Genomic DNA, 19825 nt, shown 5'->3' with positions numbered 1-19825 from the left:
TTATTCTAGCCAGGAAGGGTGGCTGAGGGGCCTAATGCCAAGGGAGGCCTGGAGAGAAAAAAACAAGAAACCGGGCCTTCTTGGCTTTGGCCTTTGGAACATTTCCCCTCAGAAATCTGTCTGGCTCCATCGCTAGGTGTTTTTAAGAGCAAACTTAAGTCCTGGCTCTTTAGGCAGGCTTTCCCTCCTGTCATCACTTCAATATTTTTCCCATCTTAAACTATATTAGTACTGTTGTTTATTTTATTATATTATATTGTTTTTATTTTATCTATTATTGTTAGCCACCCAGAGTAGACCTCGGTCTAGATGGGTGGGGAATAAATAAATAAATAAATAAATAAATAAATAAATAAATAAATAAATAAATAAATAAATAAATAAATAAATAAATAAAATGTGTTAGCCCAAATCTGGACCAGGTGCACTCTACTTTTTCACAGCCTTTACTTGCCTCTTTATCATTTCAGTTGTTGTTACAATATCATCGATATGTTTTCCTTGAGTTTCTTTACAAATGTCTTTAATCCATGAGGTGTTTTTCTTATGTTTGGTTGGGCTTTCCAAAATTTCCTTCCAAAATTTTAGAGCATCATCTTTACATGGGTCTATTTCTTTTGATCTGCATTCTCCCTTAGTGATATATAGAATAATTGTTAGTTATTTTGAAATTGTGTGTTTTCTCTATATTGTTTCAAGCATCCATCATATCTTTCAATTTTCTTCACAAAAACTGTTACCCATTGTTTTAATTCTTCCATAATTTCAACAATTATTTTCCTTTCTAGGTCATATAGTTCGCATACTTCGGCTTTTACTTTTTCATTAAGTTTTGAATCTTTCAAGTGCTTTAAGTTGCTAGTGTCTACATGTAATTTGCTTAATTCCCCCCTCCCCATGCCAAATTTTCCATTTTGGAGTGCCAGGAGTTTTCTGGGTATTTTGCAGTTTGTAACCAAGTTCCATGGTTATTAAGGTTGCTGTGCTATACACAAGCTGGTTTATTTCCTTTAACATTGTAGCGATTGTTTAGGATTGTTCTAATTACTAGATTTGCATCATTCGGTAGATCTTCTACTGGTTTACTTTGTAATTGGTGCAAATTGGGGAGCCTTTGTCTTTCTGCGTTCTGGCTAATATGGGTTACTGTTTTTTCCCCTAAGTTATGTTTGCCGTTCTGTCAACTCATAATTTCTGGGTTGTTCCAGAAGTTATTCCCCTATTGATATGTTTTCTTCCACTATTTCCTCTACCTCCATTTGTCTTCCACACTGTGGTCGTTGTTTTGTGTTGATTTTTCTTTTCCCACTTTTTCTAATTCTTGTAATTCCACTTGTGAAAACACTTTGCTCCGGATGTCAAACCTTCTTTGATCCTTGAATTGTTCTTCAGTTATGTCACTATTTCGGTATTTCCTTTTCCAAATTTCCATCATTCTTTTTTGAAAATCATGGGCTGTCGCGTTTGCCTCATAAAAATACTTAATAGCGACCAATCTGGTATGCATTTCCTCTCATCATAATTTTTTATTTCCTCTCATCATAATTGATGGTTGGTGGACACAGCTGGTCTGATTTCTCGGCTGAGATCTGTCTGGCTTGGGAGACGCTTCAGGTAGCTCTCAACAGCACACAACACACAAGCTTCTCTGCCTCAACAAAGCTTGTGCCCATGGAGGGGTTGTTGTTGCTGTTGCTGTTATCGTCATCATCACCATCATCATGCTGTAGCTGCAATGGTGAAAGTGGTGACCACCCACACCTTATCCTGCCAGAGAAGAAGATAAAGATGAAATGACTGCAGAGACACAACAGAACAGCCAAAATGCACAGAGTTAAAGCCCAAGGACTTTCTGAGTCCCTGCAACTATAATGTTGCCCACCATTTCTCTCTGGCTTCTATGTTTCCTTTGAACGTATCTGTAATCCATACAATAGCTAGGACAGGCAATACAAGGAGGGCCAGTAGCCCAATATCAGGCAATATAAAACTTCAAAGAAAGGTTTGCATGATTTGTAGGAATTTTCTCGTCTGCAGGTCTTACCTTTCAACAAAACTTGTACAGTAGACCCTCCTGAAGGTTCTCGCCATCTCAGGTCACACAAAGAAATACAACTGATCCACAAGAAAAATCCCAGATCAGTGTTGCGTAAGAACCTTTACTACGTTACTGAAACTTCCTTAGATTGCTCCATTCTCTTCATCAGATTGAGCATTATAAAGTCTGAGTCTGGAGTGGAGTAGGATGAAATGTCACAGTGATCCTGTACACCTTGCATAGTGTACAGTTTTTATTAGTGGTCTATAAAAGCATCACCTGTTGTCTATTCTTGCATTTGTATTTTGTAATGGCCAGACAGTTTCCCCCTTTTATTTCAATGAGCTACCTCATGCGAAAGACTGGACTGGAGGAATCCCAAACCAAAATTAAGATTGCCGGAAGAAATATCAACAACCTCAGATATGCAGATGATACCACTCTGATGGCAGAAAGTGAGGAGGAATTAAAGAACTTCTTAGTGAGGGTGAAAAAGGAGAGTGCAAAAAATGATATGAAGCTCAACATTAAAAAAAAAAAACTAAGATCATGGCCACCGGTCCCATCAGCTCCTGGCCAGCAAAAGGGGAAGATATGGAGGTAGTGACAGATTTTACTTTCTTGTGCTCCATGATCACTGCAGATGGTGATAGCAGCCACAAAGTTAAAAGACAGCTGCTTCTTGGGAGGAGAGCGATGACAAACCTAGACAGCATCATAAGAAGCAGAGACATCACCTTGCCGACAAAGGTCCACATAGTCAAAGCTAAGGTTTTTCCTGTAGTGATGTATGGAAGTGAGAGCTGGACCCTAAAGAAGGCTGACTGTTGAAGAACTGATGCTTTTGAATTGTGGTGCTGGAGGAGACTCTTGAGAGTCCCCTGGACTGCAAGGAGATCAAACGTATCCAATCTGAAGGAAGTCAACCCTGAGTGCTCACTGGAAGGACAGATCCTGAAGCTGAGGCTCCAATCCTTTGGCCATCTCATGAGAAGAGCAGATTCCCTGGAAAAGACCCTGATGTTGGGATAGTGTGAAGGCAAGAGGAGAAGGGGACGACAGAGGACAAGATGGTTGGACAGTGTCATCAAAGCTACCAACATAAATTTCACCAACCTCCGGGTGGCAGTGGAAGACAGGAGGGCCTGGCATGCCATGGGGTCACAAAGAGTCGGACACAACTTAACGACTAAACAACGACAAAACCAGATGCTCACTCCCCATTCATTTTTAAAGATGTTTTACAGATGTGTGCTTTGTGCCATCAGGTCACTTCCAGTGACCCCAATAGGGTTTTCAAAGGAAGTGAGGTATTTAAGGAGTGGTTTTACCAGTTCCACCTCCTTTCTCCATGAGTTTCCATGCAGAGCTGGAGAACTGAACCCTGGTCTCCTGAGTCCTAGGCCATTACTGTATCCACTGCACTATACTCGGGTGTGGATACAAGAAACATATTATCCAACTTTGGTTTCGGATTTTGCTCCTCATGGAGTATGTTTGAGTCCCAATATCTAAAATACTGGCATTCTCAACATCATCCAAATCTAAAACAAGAGCCTTTTTTTTCCCTCATGGGACAGGCAGCCCTTAATGAATTACCTGAATGCTTAGAACTGGCTGTTCCTTTTTAACTTGATGGGAGTCCAATATATTAGAGAGAGGAGGAAAAAGAAAATGGAGACCAAATGAAATCTTCAAGCATCCGTAGCAACTTCTCGAGTTTAAGTGCGTGAGCAACTTCCTTTTTTAAAAAAATACATGGGTCAGTTGCAAATTGCAGAGCCACTTCTCAATCTGTGTCTTCAAAGATGGCTTAGATTTACCTTCCTCTCTGTCTTTAATCTTCGGCACACACAGAGAGAAGCATTTTCTCTCCTCTTAGGTCTTCTGCTTCGTATCTTTGCTTTAATTTTTTTTTTCAAAAACGGCATCTTCAAAGATCCTCCTCACGCTTCTCCTGGGAAACTCGGGGTGTTGGGGAACCTTCTGGAAAATGAGTCTCTTAAATGCCAGAAGCTTGCTTTGCTCTCAGCTGCTGCAGGGAACCAGGCCGCCCCCCCCCCTTCCAGTTCAGCATCTGCTGTTGGGTACACAGCATGGGCCCAGAAGACAATAAAAAAATACCCACTTTTATGGTAACCATTTAGTGAAATCCTGTCTATATTTCACACAGCTTGGAGGTAATAACAAATAATAAGTTACTTCTAATTGGGGACAGCTCATGGTCAAAGCAGGGGCGCCCCTTGCCTCCAACTTTTGGAGGTAGACATCAACGTACCCCCATCTGGTCAAACGCTGCCTAGACCTGTAAATCAAGTCCTTTTACAAATAGACAAGATGTAATTATATTAAATTGCTATTGTGGATTTAGAAAAGAATCCTTTCACTCCTTTTGAAGGCTGCCAGGGAATTTGTCATTACTGATGGACAAGTGGTCTCACTTACTGCTGAAAAAGGAATATTGTATGGTTCATGGGTTGGCTCCTGTTGTTTCCTGTGGGGCTATTATATCCTCTATTTTGGGATGCTAAGGTGACAAGGTGAATTGAAGTGTGCTTTGTTTCATAGGCCAGTGGCTTGAGCGTTCAGTTACTGTGGATTTCATGTAAGAAAAAGTAACTATTTCTGTTATATTGTAAAGTAACTGTCATAGTATAAAACTAACTGTAATGATAACGAACTCCTTGAGGCCTTGAAACTTTAACTGTAACTAGTTACTTTTAAAAAGTAAATTAGGTCACTGAGATAACAGCCAGATGGGCTAACGACTCATATGGGACATTTAGCACTTCCTGTTCAGTATAGTAGTTAAACGAACTTGTGCAGGAAGGAAATAAAGAATCTTCAGTGTGCAATGAGTAATAAAAATAAAACATATATATAAACAAAAGTCTTGTAGCACCTCAGACACTAATAGATTTTCTTCAGTGTGAGCTTCCATGAATTATAAACTACTTTCTCAGATGTGTGTCGCATAACAGGTATGGAATAACAATAGATGTGGACTGGGGGTTCTCATTTTAACATTCAATCCTCCATCTTTGTGGACTGTCGTGTGAAAGTGATTTGATTCTTAATTCAGTCAGGGAACAGCATGGCTTAGCGGGCCTAAGTAACACACTGGATGGTTCCAGTTTCATTCTTTCTTCGAATCGCTACAAAGCTGTGCAGCAAGGCAAACAATACTGAACTACAGAGATATATGATCTGACGCAGTATATGGCAGATTTACAGTTCCTGCATAAACATAGTATATATTCAAGTACATTACTGTTATACCTTAACAGTACATTGGGGTAAGGTGGTCGCTTATGCATCATCAAATGAAGACAGCACCATGTAGCATCGCAATTGTGTAATACACTAATCTGTATGAATAAATGCACATTTAGAAACAAGTATTGTAATTTAAATAGGAACTTAACATTTGTTGCTGTGGGGACTGGGGAGGGAAAAACTTGGTGATGTGTAGCTGCTCTGCCTCACTGAGTACTGAGTATGGAAACCCCTGATCTTCTTATTGTTTCTGTATCTTTCAACCACACTGAGACTTCGAACACGGCACTCTTCTCTCTTCTAGTAGGGCACACGGTCCCCCAGACCTAGGTTCTAAGGCAAAAGAGTCAATCTGGAAATAAGTTTTGGTCACTCATGCAAAACAAAGATGCTCTATTGCTGCCTTGGAAGCTGAACAAGTTTTATTTGCAATTGCATGATTCCTTCATTAAGACCAGCTACAAAGTTGCAAAATATGCCAGCTGTCATCTTCTCCAACACTCTTCATCAGGCTAAATGGTAAAGAATTCAGCAAGAGGTCTTCCCAGACATAAACTGTACAGTAGTACCTTGGTTTATGAATTTATTGCGTCCTACAGGACATTACATAATGTGAAAAATTGGTAAACCAAAACACAGTTTGCTATAGCATGGGTGCGGCACTATAAACCTCCAGGCACACTGTATCCTGGGGAAACTTCCTTCATACTGCAGGAAAAAAAGTAACCTGAGGCATTATTTTCTATGAATTTCTGTTCGTAAACTGAAAATTATGCTAACCGAGGCGTTCATAAACTAAGGTACTACTGTATATGTGGTATACATCTTTATGGACTGCAGCAACTTTATCGGATGCAAAAGGAAAAGGCATTGCATACAATTTGAACGTCAGAGTTATGGAACAATGAATGCTTTTGTTTTTTTCTCCCCTCTGCTCTGCATGATTTTATTTTATTTTATTTAGTAAAATTTGTGCTTTTGCTCTTTCACTCAGATCTGAAAGGTGTGGTTTCCGCCAAGAATGATATCCGCGTCGAGATTGTTCACAAGGAGTCTGCCTCGGGCAGAGAAAACGAGGAACACCCGACAATCAAACAGTTGATGGTGAGGATTTATTCTCTCTTGCTTTAATCTGTTGCTCTGCCTCACCTTTGACAGTAATGAGCATGGGTGCATGCGGTTCAGTGCGCTAAAGTCTGCTTAGGGCAAAGCCTGCTCTCACCAAATCTCACACGTTGCTCAAAGCCACTAAAGTTGTGCCCCCCCCCATATTTAAATATATATATATAAACCTCCCAAAGTGTAACTTTGCTAATGAAGACAAAAAGCTACACGAAGGTTGTTTCTGCGGCTCAGCAAGTCGCCCGTAGGCACTGATGAAAAGACAGGATTGCCAGCCCTTGATCAGGAAATTGACGTGGCTGCAAATGAGCATAAAAGAAGCTGAGCAACATATTATTATAATAATAATCTAATTAGGCCCTAATCACTAAGCCAGACTGAAAAGGCCTTTGTGATGTATAGTTGCAGCAGAGACATGCATCCTACACAAACCCATACGCATCCATTCAAGCACACGCATAACACTTTTCACAGGGAAAGGTCATTAGCCTCATTAGTGTCAAACTGTCAAAGCTCGTCAAGTGGCATTTGAGTGACCCAAGGCCACAGTCACCTCAGACTCTCTCTGTCTTGAGACAGGCCGAGATGTTTCTGTGCCAGAGGCTGAAAATCTTGAAGACAGACTCCGAAGTGGAGAAATATCATGATAGAAAAATTGGCCTGTTTTGTGACTGTATCCTGGAGCCATTCCATTATCTGCTATCATCAGTGGGCGCATCATCCTGCCTCACAGTGGAGCAGCTCTGAGGTCTTTTTATAGGTCAAAGGAGGCTTGGATTGGTGCTTGAGGGTCAGTTGACTTGAGAACTTGGGCAATGTGGTATGGTTCCAGAAAATCTCACTGCTGAAGGACATGTCCTTCAGAATCCTACTCAGATACACCCCAGAAAGAGGATCTTGCGAATCCATCTGTGGAATAGCTGTAGGTGGACAGGCACTAGAGAAGGGGAGAAGTTTTCTTGAAGTTGGGGAAAGGTCTGAGCCTCTTTCCTGATCTGCACCATTGTTAATAGATGATATGGCAGAGAACAATTTCACCAGCTCCTTTGCTGCTGTTGTGTTCGGAATCCCAAATGCCAGCGCTGCTCCCCCCCCCTTTTTTTTTTGCCTGCCAGTGTCACGTTATAAATGACTAATACAAGCAAAACAAATGGAAAGGATGCTGAACCGTAAAAATAAAGCCATTCAGCCATAAAAGAAGAAAACAGAAGGAGAAGCCAGGAGAAGGGGAAGTGGATGGGTTTCAAGCATGTTTTAACTGTGTTTCTACACACACACACACACACACACACACACACACAACCCTCCCCCACTTTGGATTCTGAGATGCCTTTTGTCAGCATTCAGTTCGTTTTTTTGCTGGGAAGGATTCTTTGTGAAGGATCAATGGCGCTCCCATTTGGAGAGGGACATTTTGCCGGCTGGGCAGAATCAATTTCAGATGGTACATGTCTACAGAGTGGAGCCCTTGAAATCAGTTTGAAAGGGCGCGGAGCGGCAGAAGCTTCGGGTTGCTTGTTATTCCGCTGGTGTTTTCCTATGTTCTGAATTGCTGTTTTGTTTTATTTCAAAATGTCTCAATCCGAGAGAGACCCACGAATTCTGAGAGAGGTTTGCTTGGTTTTCTTTTGCTCTGCTCTCAAAAGGAACATGGTAGCAGAGGTAGATTGATTCCCCCAGCGTTGGATTCACCCTTAGTCGTGGTTAGACTGGGCCTTAAAATAAATGGGACAAAAAATCATGGCTAAATCCCATTGATATCATGGGTCTGTTGTTGCTGTTGCTGTTGTTGTGTGGCCAACATTCTCCTGCCACCTGAGGCAAACACTCTCGGAAGTGCTAGATAGCTCAGTGGTTTAGGCATCTGGTTCTGGGACTTCGATTTTCCACTGTACTTCCTTGACAGGGGCTGGATTCAATGATCGACAGGGCCCCTTCCAGCTCTGCAGTTCTAAGATGGTAATGATGATTAAACATTCCATAAAAACAAATTGAAAATAGTTTTAATTCATTTTATTATCATTAGGCTCCATGTTGAATAGACCTGGCCCAGATCTGTCCAACTCTGGTTCCATAGAAAGTGTTGTGGGAGAGAATTCCACAACTCTGGAGCCAAAAGGGAAAATGCCCGAAGCTTGGATTTTGCCAGCTTAGACCAAGGGAATCGAGAAAATCTGGAATCTGCAGCCAGAGTCATCTTAAGAGGAATGTGCCATGCCACCATCTCTGCTAAATAATTAGGACAAGGGAAAATGTAGGTCTTTAAGCCTTGAGGCAAGGCTTTCAAAATATGCCCTTGACCTGATAGGCAGCCAATGCACCGCCCTATTATGATGGGAAATTTAGAAGTAATGTGGTCAGTTTAAAACCACCCCTACTGCACTATTCTGCATGAGGGTGATAGGACTGAGTGAAGAAGAAAGAAGATCCGCGAAAAGGCTGTTTTAGTCCAAGCATGACTAAGCATGGTTCCCGTTCCCAGATTATATATATCACACAGGCATTTTGCAAGGGAAAATCTTGACTTTTGTCATCTCATGTTGTATTGGGACAGGAAGGTACTGGAGTGAAGATGCACTGCTTTGTTCCAGGGATGTTGGCAAGTCTTTGCATCCAAGTCCCAAGTCTGAGTCTGAGTCTTTGGTCCCAAGTCTGAGTCCCTGTTAAAAACAAGATCCCCCCCCCCGCCAGGAAAAAAAGGGAGGGAGGGTGAGTTCCGAGTCGCAAGCTAAGTCCAAGCCATTTTTAAAAAAATGAATCAAGTTATTGGTGCAGAGGGACGTGGTGGCGCTGTGGGCTAAACCGCAGAAGCCTGTGCTGCAGGGTCAGAAGACCAAGCAGTTGTAAGATCGAATCCACGCGACGGAGTGAGCGCCCGTTGCTTGTCCCAGCTCCCGCCAACCTAGCGGTTCGAAAGCATGCAAATGCAAGTAGATAAATAGGGACCACCTCGGTGGGACGGTAACAGCGTTCCGTGTCTAAATCACACTGGCCATGTGACCACGGAAAGATTGTCTTCGGACAAAACGCTGGCTCTATGGCTTGGAAACGGGGATGAGCACCGCCCCCTAGAGTCGAACACAACTGGACAAAAATTGTCAAGGGGAACCTATTGGTGCAGGTTATGTCCAACTTCACATTGAGTCCCATGACTTGACTTCCCATCTCTGCTTTATTCCTCTGTTCTTCTTGCAACAGCCATTATTTCTGTTCCCCAGAATAAAGGAGCATACAAACATTTTCAATGAGGACAAGGAACCCACACAAACATAAAAGATTCCCCTGTTACCAGAGCTTAGGAGATGGAATTTTACATATGCACTGTGGCCCAAGACAGCAATTTCTCAAAACTCCACCCATTGCAAAACAGCCTCAATTTTGGCTCAGCCTTTACTCTGCCACATGCTTCATAAAACAATGAGTCCATAATTTGCCCCCATCTGATGCTCTGAACATGCTCTGTCTCTTGGAGAGGCTGCCCTCCGTAAAGAAGAATCTCGTTGCTAATGAAGATTTTCTCTTCTGTCATCAAGGCCCTTTTACCCCTTTCCCCTTCCTATGATTCTCAGTGCTCAGCCTACGCACCGGCCTCTAGCAATAAAACATCCAGGCCATGCATGCTTGATAAGCTCCTAATAAGAGACTCCAGATTTGCCAATAAGCCGACAGATCAAGTTAAAGAAGCTGGGTTCATTAACAAACGGCAGTAATGAATCCTTGGCAGTGGTTCATATTGCACTGATGGCAGGAAGGTAGCAAAACTAACATCCACCGCCGAGACAGAGTGAAAGCATCTGGGGATGCAGGAAGGGGAGAAGGGAATGGCTCTCCTCACTCCAAAACAGGGCTACACACCTAAAACTCCTGCTTGGAGGTCTGTCATTTCCACCTGTCAGTGTCAGCCTCTTCAGATGAGGCAAAAAAGCTTTTCCATCTCCAGCACCATCATTTCCATATTGGGTTGGCAGGCCCTGTTTGCAGGATCATGTATGTCTGTTTCTGTGTGCATACTTTGGAGCAATCTGTGCTAGAAATAGACAGCTACCATATTTTTCCATGTATAAAAAGCGTGCGGCTTATATACTGCCCCATAGTGCTTCAAGCACTCTCTGGGCAGTTTACAGGTTAGTTATGCAGGCTACACATTGCCCCTCTCTGAAGCTCTGAGTGCTGACTCCAGTCCTCTGAAGATGCCGGCCACAGAGACTGGCGAAACGATAGGAAGAAAAACCTTAAGAACACGGCCAAACAGCCTGGAAAACCCACAAGAACCATTGGATCCCGGCCGTGAAAACCTTCGAGAATACTTTGAATTTTGCTTGGAACTAGATTGGCAGTCAACGGGGCTGCTGTAAGAGGGAGGTTATGTGATCCTTGTAAACAGCCTCAGTCAGCAATCTGGCTGCTGGGTTTTGAAACCACTGAAGTTTCCTGACACTTTCCATGGGCAGCCCCATGTAGACTATATTACAGTAACCCAGCTGGGATGTAACTAGGTATACATCACTGTGGTCAGGTTAGACCTCTCCCTGAATGGGCGCAGCTGGCATACTGTTCACCTGTCTTATCAGAGGAAGTGTAACTTGGTCCAATACAGACTGGGGCCCGATTCCTTGATCTGCCTTTCAACTGAACAGGAGCACCTATGTCTTGTCTGGATTAAGTCTCAATTTATTCGCCCTTATCCAGTCCATTACTGATATCAGACACTGATCTATTACTGCAATAGCTTCCTTGGATTTTGATGGGAATGAGAGATTGAGTTGATTGTTGTTGTTGTTTAATCGTTTAGTCGTGTCCGACTCTTCGTGACCCCATGGACCAGAGCACACCAGGCCCTCCTGTCTTCCACTGCCTCCTGGAGTTTGGTCAAAGTCATGTTGGTCGCTTTGATGACACTGTCCAACCATCTTGTCCTCTGATGTCCCCTTCTCCTTTGTCCTTACACTTTTCCAACATCAGGGTATTTTCCAGGGTCTTCTCTCCTCATGAAATGGCCGAAGTATTGGAGCCTCAGCTTCAGGATCTGTCCTTCCAGTGAGCACTCAGGGTTGATTTCCTTTAGAATGGATAGGATGGATTGAGTTGATACAAATAATCTGGTAGTGGAGCTGAAATCGCTTTAGTGTCACAGAGGCATGCTTCAAGTAGAGCTTCTGTCTGAGAAAGCAGCTTTGAAAATTGATCCTCTGTTTAGCTCCTGAAGGAACAATTACAAAAGATGGCACTTTGCTAATTAGCAAAGTATCTGTTAAACTGGTTGTTGTGGGTTTTTCGGGCTTCTTGGCCGTGTTCTGAAAGTGGTTCTTCCTAACGTTTCGCCAGTCTCTGTGGCTGGCATCTTCAGAGGATAGCAAACTGTGCTGTTAAACTGTTAAAAGCATCTGATTGTCTTAGCAGGAGTTTAGCAAAGTGTGGGAGATGAGAAAAGCTCCTGCTAAGACTATCAGATGCTTTTAACAGTTAAGGAATTCTGACTTTCAGTGGCATCTTATCTGTAAGGTATAGTTTAGTCCAAACAGAAGTGGGGGAGGAGGAGGGGATTGAAAGCTCTCTCTCATTTCAGTAGGGGCAGCTCACAATAATATACTGATACTGAGAGCCCAAGAATTTAGTTGTTAAGAAAATCTACCCTTGCCCAGCTATTGTGAGGAGTCATGGCTGCGCTCTTTAAAGCTTGCAGAGGGGGGCAACTCACATCATATACATACGACCCCAAAGTCTGGATGTTTTAACCCTAAAATCCCACATTGCCACTAAAAACAAAACAAATGTTTCAGGTGCCTGAGAAAGAATTTCAGGAAAGGAAATTAGAAATTCCAGGAAAAGAAGCACTGACACCCAGATCACTCAATTTACCCCATCATTACTGTTGCTATCCTTCTCGTGCCTATTTTCCACTTCCCAGAAGAAGAAGAAAAAATTTCAGATGGAGAAGGAAATCGAGACTCAGAAAGCTTAGTGGGCTCTGAGTGGGCTGTTTTCTCATTATGCTGGTGTGTTTCTTGATCACATTTCTAACCTCTCTGTGTCCCTTTGAATTATCTCTCTGCCCTCTCTGATGTTCTCAACACCTCGCCGTTTAATATCGGCCATGAATATGATTAGTATACCGAGCCCTCTTGCACGGAGAGCATACAATGCAGATGTCACAGGGGAGCAGACAGAACGTCCATTGACACTGTGCTCCGCCGGATGGCACCTCTCTGGCAGTCAGAGCATCATTACCCTTTTCTGCTTGTCCTTCACACCCGTGTTTCTCAATTCATGCGACAGGGCTCCCTTCCAAGCCAGGCTGAATGTACCTTTCTGAGCTTTCGCCAGACGCCATCAAAACACTTTGCTGAAATCTAAAGGTATTAGAGCAATCGCACCCCCTTCCAACCGCTAATTTTGTAATTCCGTCAGGAAAGCAATCAGATTTGTGCTGTGCAATTTCCTCCTTCCCCGCACAAGAGGTTGCCTGTTGCTAATGTTTTCATTGTCCCCTAGGAAATTTCTCTAATGTTTTATACTACCAAGGTCCTATTGGATCAACATGGATGAGATCGCTCATTCTCTCCCTTTGAAGCATGGAATCACACTCTCTTTTTCCCCTCCTCGGCTGTTTCCCAACCCGCTCGGTTCACAGTGGTTTTTCCTAATTAATATCTGGCACATCAAGGAGCTCACTTACTCCTCAGGTTGCCCACTTCAGATATAGGTCATGTTTCCCCCTCTCCCTCCCCCTCACTTTTTTATTTGTATATTCTATTTCTAAAGCAGTTAAGTGCTTTACAATTATACAAAGAGGTACTCAGAGGTCCTTGGAAGGAACCACAGCTCAGCAGTAGAACACACACAAACACACTGAAGAGTGCCAGTCGAATCCCTGATATCTACAGTTAACAGGATCAAGTCCTCGCAGATGGGGAAGAACTTAACATTGAAATCTTAGAGATCAGAATGAGAAAAGCTACTTCCATATGGCTCCTACTCCTTGGCCAAATGCTGGCCAACGTGGCTGCGGGATTCTGGTATTTGCAGTCCAAGCCAAGAATTATTCTTTTTTTTCATCTCTGCAACAATCTTATAACACGGAGACATTACTTTTAGATTGCATGTCACAGAATCCCCAGCCAGTTAAAAAGCCAAATCCTTATATAGAGTTATCCATATGCCTGGTGCTTCACCATTCTGGATGGTGCACGACAGATAATTTTTTAAAAAAACAAAATGATGTGACATATGGCGCATACGGCTTACATCCTAGCTGTCTAAAAGACTGCATCTCCCTCTATGAGCTTGTCCAGGAATTAAAATCATTGGGAAGGCTGTTCTTTCTTCTCCACTATCCTCTTGGTGGGGACACGGGAGAGGGCCTTCTCTGTGGCTGCTCCCAGACTCTGGAACTCCCTGGCACAGGAAGCCAGGCTGGCCCCCTCTTTGCTGTCCTTCCACAAGCAGGCAAAGACCTTCCCCTTCAGGCAGGCAATTCCTTGGTAACCGGCAGCCTTTTTAAAATGTATTTTTACACTCTGTTGTTTTTCAGTGTATTTTTACTATTGATTTTATTGATCATTTTTAATATAATTGTTTAATTATTTTTTTAAATATTTGTATACTCACAGTTTTTAGCTCTTAAACACGGTATTTTAATGGTTGTAAGACACCTTAAAGAAAAAACCCTAAATAAATGGCATTAGTGCTACAGCGCTGTGACATCATCAGAAACAAAAGCTGTCAGATTAAGGGCAATATCACTCGTTGGCAAGTCCCCAGCTGAGCAAATAAGACAGTGTAACATAAATATAATCAGAGTTTGGGGAGGTTCCGTTTTCTGACTGCAATCAAAAGCAGTGCTGGCTGGCAGATTCTGGGAGCGGTAGCCCCCAAAAATAAAGCTTCTCCAAGCTATGGATATCACATACCCCAGAGAGCTGGCGAGCAACATCAATGCAAGAGTAGAGATGAAGCAACCCATAGCAAACAAGTCCATAGGTATATTGCCATTATGTACAAGCGCAAACCAAAGAAACAGAATTTGTCGCTTACATCGAAAAGATCTTAAAGTACAGTGGGGTCTTGACTTGAGAACTTAATTCGTATTGGAAGGCGGTTCTCAAGTCAAAAAGTCTGTAAGTCAAGTCTCCACTGACTTACAGTGCATTGAAAACCAATTAATCCCATAACAGGCCGTTTTTGTTCCATTTTGGTTTTTTTCTGGTCTGTAAGTCAAATTTCAGTCTGCAAGTGAAACCTAAATTTTGCGGTCAGAGAAGTCTGTAACTCAAAAAGTCTGTAAGTCAAGCCGTCTGTAAGTCAAGGGTCCACTGTATTGTATTTTAAAAGCTGTGGTTTTAGCCCTTGGTGCTTTAAGGACATGCCTGAATTGCAGCTTGTCATGTTTCCCTAAGCATTATTAATATATTTGTGGGCAATGCTTGACAAAATGCACCAAGCTGCTATTAATCAACACCTCTCCCCATAAGTACACCTTGGTGCGCTAATTTACTAATGCATCAGCTAGTGAGTTTCGATCAGATCATGTGCATCTAATAACATTTAAATTCAGAACTCTCTCCCTTTGCATTCTTTTTTTGTGATGTTGTTTTGCTAACAATCTGTATGAGTGACAGTTGGTGTCACTGCCTTTTCTTTCTCCCCTTTGACAAATCCTTTTGCTGCCCTTGTGGGTCAGCTTGCGTTCTTGTGCACCACTGTTCTCGTCTAAAGTAAATCGACTGCATCCCTCCATACACATTTTCCTTCTCGCAAGGCACAAAAGTAATTAGTTACCATTATATTTCAGTTGGTAAAGTAATTCTTGGTTTGCCTGTTTCTTAGAAGTAACTAGCCTAGTTACTTGAGTTACTTTTTTAAAAAAATCATGAATTATTCAAGATTGCAAAATAACAACATTCTCCTCTTTTCCACCTCATCACACCCTTGGAAATCTAAGAGTAACTTTAAAAGTTGCATTTAGACTGCAGAAAAGGGACTGTTATCTCCTAGTAAACTAGAGCGGTAGTGTAGTATTGTAGGGCTGTTCGCCAGATTTGGGCAAGTCTTCAGTTTTGTGTTGAATCTGCCTGATTTGGATGGATTTGTATTAGGATGGGATGAAAGCAGGTCAGATTCTGTCCCAGGACAAAGAACAACAAATTTACACACTGATAATATGAGCAGAGCACAAATCGTATAAGATGAGGTGCAAATTTCTAGGGATGGTGACACAAATTGTGGGATTCACTGTCACGTCAGACTTCAGTTGCACTGAGGACTCACCCAGATTTGACTCGAGGTTTTTGTCAATCACTCTACACATTAGAAAGAAAAATCTATTTTTTTAAAGAAACATTGATTTTGCTATTTTAATGTGGACCCGTAACCCACCCACCTCCTCCCTTTATTGGGGGGGCGGGGGGGGGAGAAAGGCTTGTTTTTAATACTGACTTGGATTGGGACTCAAGATCTGGTTCCAAAGACTCAGAGTTGGGACTCAGATTTGTCAACATCCCTGCAAATTTCTTAAGCATTTCCTTTTTTAAAAAAAAAATGATCAAGGCTTAAAAGCCCTTGAATTTAGCTGAAATTCAGCAAGTTTAGATCCCTCTCCAAATTTCCTTCCTTCAACACAGAATGCACCAAAATTGCATCTGTGTCAAAACGATCAAAATATGTGCTGAATTTTGTTCTTGTTTGTGACCGTTTTTTTGTGTTTTTTTGCTTCCCCTCCCCAATGCAGATAGATGAAAGGCTTACAAACTGACTCAAGCCAGAGCACAGATTGAATTGGATGGCCTCACAAGTTGCTCTGGCCCAAATCAGGATATGTTCCAAAAATCCGAATTAGCTTCCAAATCAGGTCAGGGGACCTGTGCCCAGCCCTATAATAGAGTTCCACGTTTATTATTTTGGGGGAAAAAAACAATGAGAAGAAGAAGAAAATGATCTGCTTTCAATTGTGTCCAGAATCTGAGGCAGAATTTTAACAATGACAGGGACAAACAATTTCAGTGGAAACGTGCAAACGGTTTCCTTCCAGCGGTAAAAGTTGGCATCGCTTTTGGTCTTCACAATAGCCAACCGGTGACCAAATGCTGGGGATACTTATTCATTTTTGTGAGACCTTCCACAAGGCGATGATTAAAGACCTATGAGCTTTGGGGACCACAATAGCACTCAGTGAAAAAAAGCATCCCCACAGAGCAGATTTCCCGACGCGTCATGAGCATCCCTCAGGGGCTTTTCCAACTGGTGGTATTTTTCTGGCTGTTCTCCCCATCCCCAACCCCATCCCCGACCACCACCACCCACCCCCCAATTTCCATCTTCTTGTAGAAATCTGGGTATGCCCTTGAATTCGACTGCCCTGGCATGAAGTTAATGGCAGCTTCAGCAGGTCTGTGGGTGGCTTTCCTGCCAGCCATCTGCGTTGGCAGCAGCCCCATTGAAGTGCAAAAGCATATTGGTGTCTTCAGCCATATGGTTGCCAGCTGAGTGTGAGCCAAGGACCACAACAAGCATTTTTCATTATGCACAAAGCAGGTAGGCAATGACTTGGAGATAAAGAGATAAAGGGTCATCACAGCGAAGTGCCATATTTCTACTTTGGTTTATTAACATCAGGCAGTCCCTCTCTGTCAAGTTCCTATAGATTTGCAGACCTGTTTGCTATCTTGAAAAACAGAATACACGAAGGAAGTTTTAGATTATCAGACAGATGGATACATCATCATCATCATCATCATCATCATCATCATCATCATCATCATCATCATCATCATCATCATCATCATCATCATCATCATCAGGGTTGTAAATAAGTCCAGAATCTAATTTGGAAGCCAGATCATTGAAACATATTCTGATTTGGTCTGGAACCCGGGAACTGAATCTGAACATTCTGCTTTAAGGAGGGGTAATACAAATCAGTCTGGGTCAGTTTGATTTGGTTTGAAAAAATTTGAGATTTGTCCATGTCTAGCCAGTCTCTAGTTTATGTTGATAAGGGGGAGGGATATCAAAGCTAAATCATTTGATAGAATGGGTGTTGTAGTTCAACTATAGTTGCAAGGACAAAAGGGCATAGTTGTTTAAATGAAGCATTGCAACACTTTCAACAAAAAATTATCTTTAAAAGAAGGATGAAAACCAGCCATGGAAGCTGAATTTGTTTGCTAATTTTTTTTCAAAATACAACCATTGACAGAGGTTGTGAAATGTTTTGTCATCCATAAATAATGAAAGGTTTATGTTCAAATGTTTAACGACATGTAGCATATTGTCCACTCCCACCCTCTCCTCTTCCCACAATTTGTCATGCCTAAATGAAAGAGGCTTCAAAAGAATATGCTGTTTTCCCCTCTGTAGCCAGCCATTCACATTATAAGCACAACAGATTTTAGTCATGAGAGACACCTACAACTGCAGTCACTGTTGATAACCCATGAACTTTAAATGGTGGGGGAAACATGGCTTAGGTCTTTGGCTGCAGAACTGGAGATTGGGAGTACAATTCCCCACTGTGCCTCCTTGAGTCTATGACTCTATGATCCATTGGGTCTCTTCCAGCCCCACAGTTCAAAGGTTTTTATTGTCAGACAAAAACCTAGGTGTCAATTTTTGGCTACATTTCTCCTAATATATGCATATTCACATACAGTTTAGCATAAGGAACATTATTAGTGCAACTAATTTTCCTTATAGTGCTATTCAGTATGCCAAGTGGCCTAAATTCACTTGCTCAACTGGAATAGACCCACTGAATCAATGACTGAATGGTCAGTCAACACTTATGTAAACTCCATTGATTACTCCATTCCTTGGGGCAGCTAATTTGATACAGACCATTATTATTAATATTTAAGATCTCCCACACACATTTTGTAGGTCTGATAAGCCTTCCCACCCACCAAGCCCTCCGTAACTGTTCAAGACCCATGCACGGATCAGCTCTGAAAAAAACAGCATCGGCATAAAATGTTTGGATGCCTGGTATGGAAAAATCCCAAAGGCAATATGCATATATGAGCTGGTATTAGATACTCTCTACCAGTATCTTTTCTATATGAGCATCATTAAGACAAATAGGAAAGCCATCACAGTTTCCATATAGGAAAAATTCTATAGAGGATTTATCATTTAGAGCAACATGGGAAACTGAGACTCTGGGTTGGATTCTGAATCTAGTCCTTTGGGGTTCCTTTGATAGCCACACTCCTTTTGGAGTTCCCCTGATGGCTATGTTGGGGTGCATGGTGGCACTGCTGGTTAAACCGCAGAAGCCTCTGTGCTGCAAGGTCAGAAGACCAGCCGTCATAAGATTGAATCCACACGATGGAGTGAGCTCCCGTCGCTTGTCCCAACTCCTGCAAACCTAGCAGTTCAAAAGCATGTAAAAATGTGAGTAGATATTTAGGTACCACCAGGGTGGGAAGGTAACAGCATTCCGTGTCTAGTCATGCTGACCACGTGACCACAGAAACTGTCTTTGGACAAACGCTGGCTCTACGGCTTGGAAATGAGGATGAGCACCACGCCCTAGAGTTGGACATGACTGGACTAAATGTCAAGGGGAACCTTTTACCTGATGGCTATGTTCCCTGCGACATAACTGTTGGGTGGGTTCCCCACTGTTGAATGATTTCTCTCCCCACCACCTTGCTAAATCATTGAACCATCTCTCCAAAGACTTTGGTTTGATGGGGATATTAAGGTGAAGCATTCTGCTACTGTAATTTTGGTCCCACTCTTTCCCCTTTAGCTCTACCCAGCCCTGAAATGCAACCTGTGAGAATTTCTTTGAGTTTGAATTTGGCCCTTGGGCTAAAAAAGCTCCCCATTCCCTGAATTAATTCTACCTCTTTCTTGTTCTGTTTTGCTCACCTCTTGTTGACTCTCTCTAGGAAGCCTGCCTCTGGGGGAAACATGCCTGTATTCACCTGGGCTTTCAGCCATAATGAGTTATACTCAGCTGGTGGTGGGGAGCCTTGTTTACATTCATTTAAGAAGCTATTTTTGTGACTAGTATTGATTGTGATATGTGACTTTTCTGCAGGCTGAGGCATGTTTTTTTTTAATCTATCAATGATTCCCAACAACTTCCCCATGTCTAAATTATTTCCACTGCTCTCTGTGAGAAATGCTCACACCTTTTTTACTTACTGCAGTAACCAGACAACCACGAATACAAGCAGCTCTCCTTTATTAAAAAGCACTTTTGCAAAAGTGGGTGTCCTAACTGGGTAGGCACACCCATCAATACAGGTAGCACGATATTTATCTCCTTTTCCCAGCCGCATAGTCCCTCCCTTGCTTCCCCATTGGCCAGGTATTCCAAGGTGTACAGCCTATCCGGTGTGCCTAAACCGATCAGCGGAAGTCCCGCCTCTGTTTACATCTTCC

At 42.4% G+C, this 19825-nt stretch overlaps 1 protein-coding gene across 6 annotated transcripts in view; it reads left to right on the top strand.

Moving 5' to 3' along the window:
- Positions 1 to 19825, top strand: part of KIRREL3 (kirre like nephrin family adhesion molecule 3) — an 846407-nt gene that overhangs the window by 816708 nt on the left and 9874 nt on the right. For all 6 annotated transcript variants that reach the window (XM_078379823.1, XM_072978974.2, XM_072978972.2 and 3 more), the window contains one exon: positions 6309 to 6418. In XM_078379823.1, coding sequence (XP_078235949.1) covers positions 6309 to 6418 — 110 coding nt within the window. The remainder of the gene's footprint in view (positions 1 to 6308; positions 6419 to 19825) is intronic.

This window comes from Pogona vitticeps, chromosome 8 (genome assembly GCF_051106095.1).
Source record: "Pogona vitticeps strain Pit_001003342236 chromosome 8, PviZW2.1, whole genome shotgun sequence".
NCBI classification, from domain to species: domain Eukaryota; kingdom Metazoa; phylum Chordata; class Lepidosauria; order Squamata; family Agamidae; genus Pogona; species Pogona vitticeps.
This window is presented reverse-complemented; position numbering and strand designations above follow the sequence as displayed.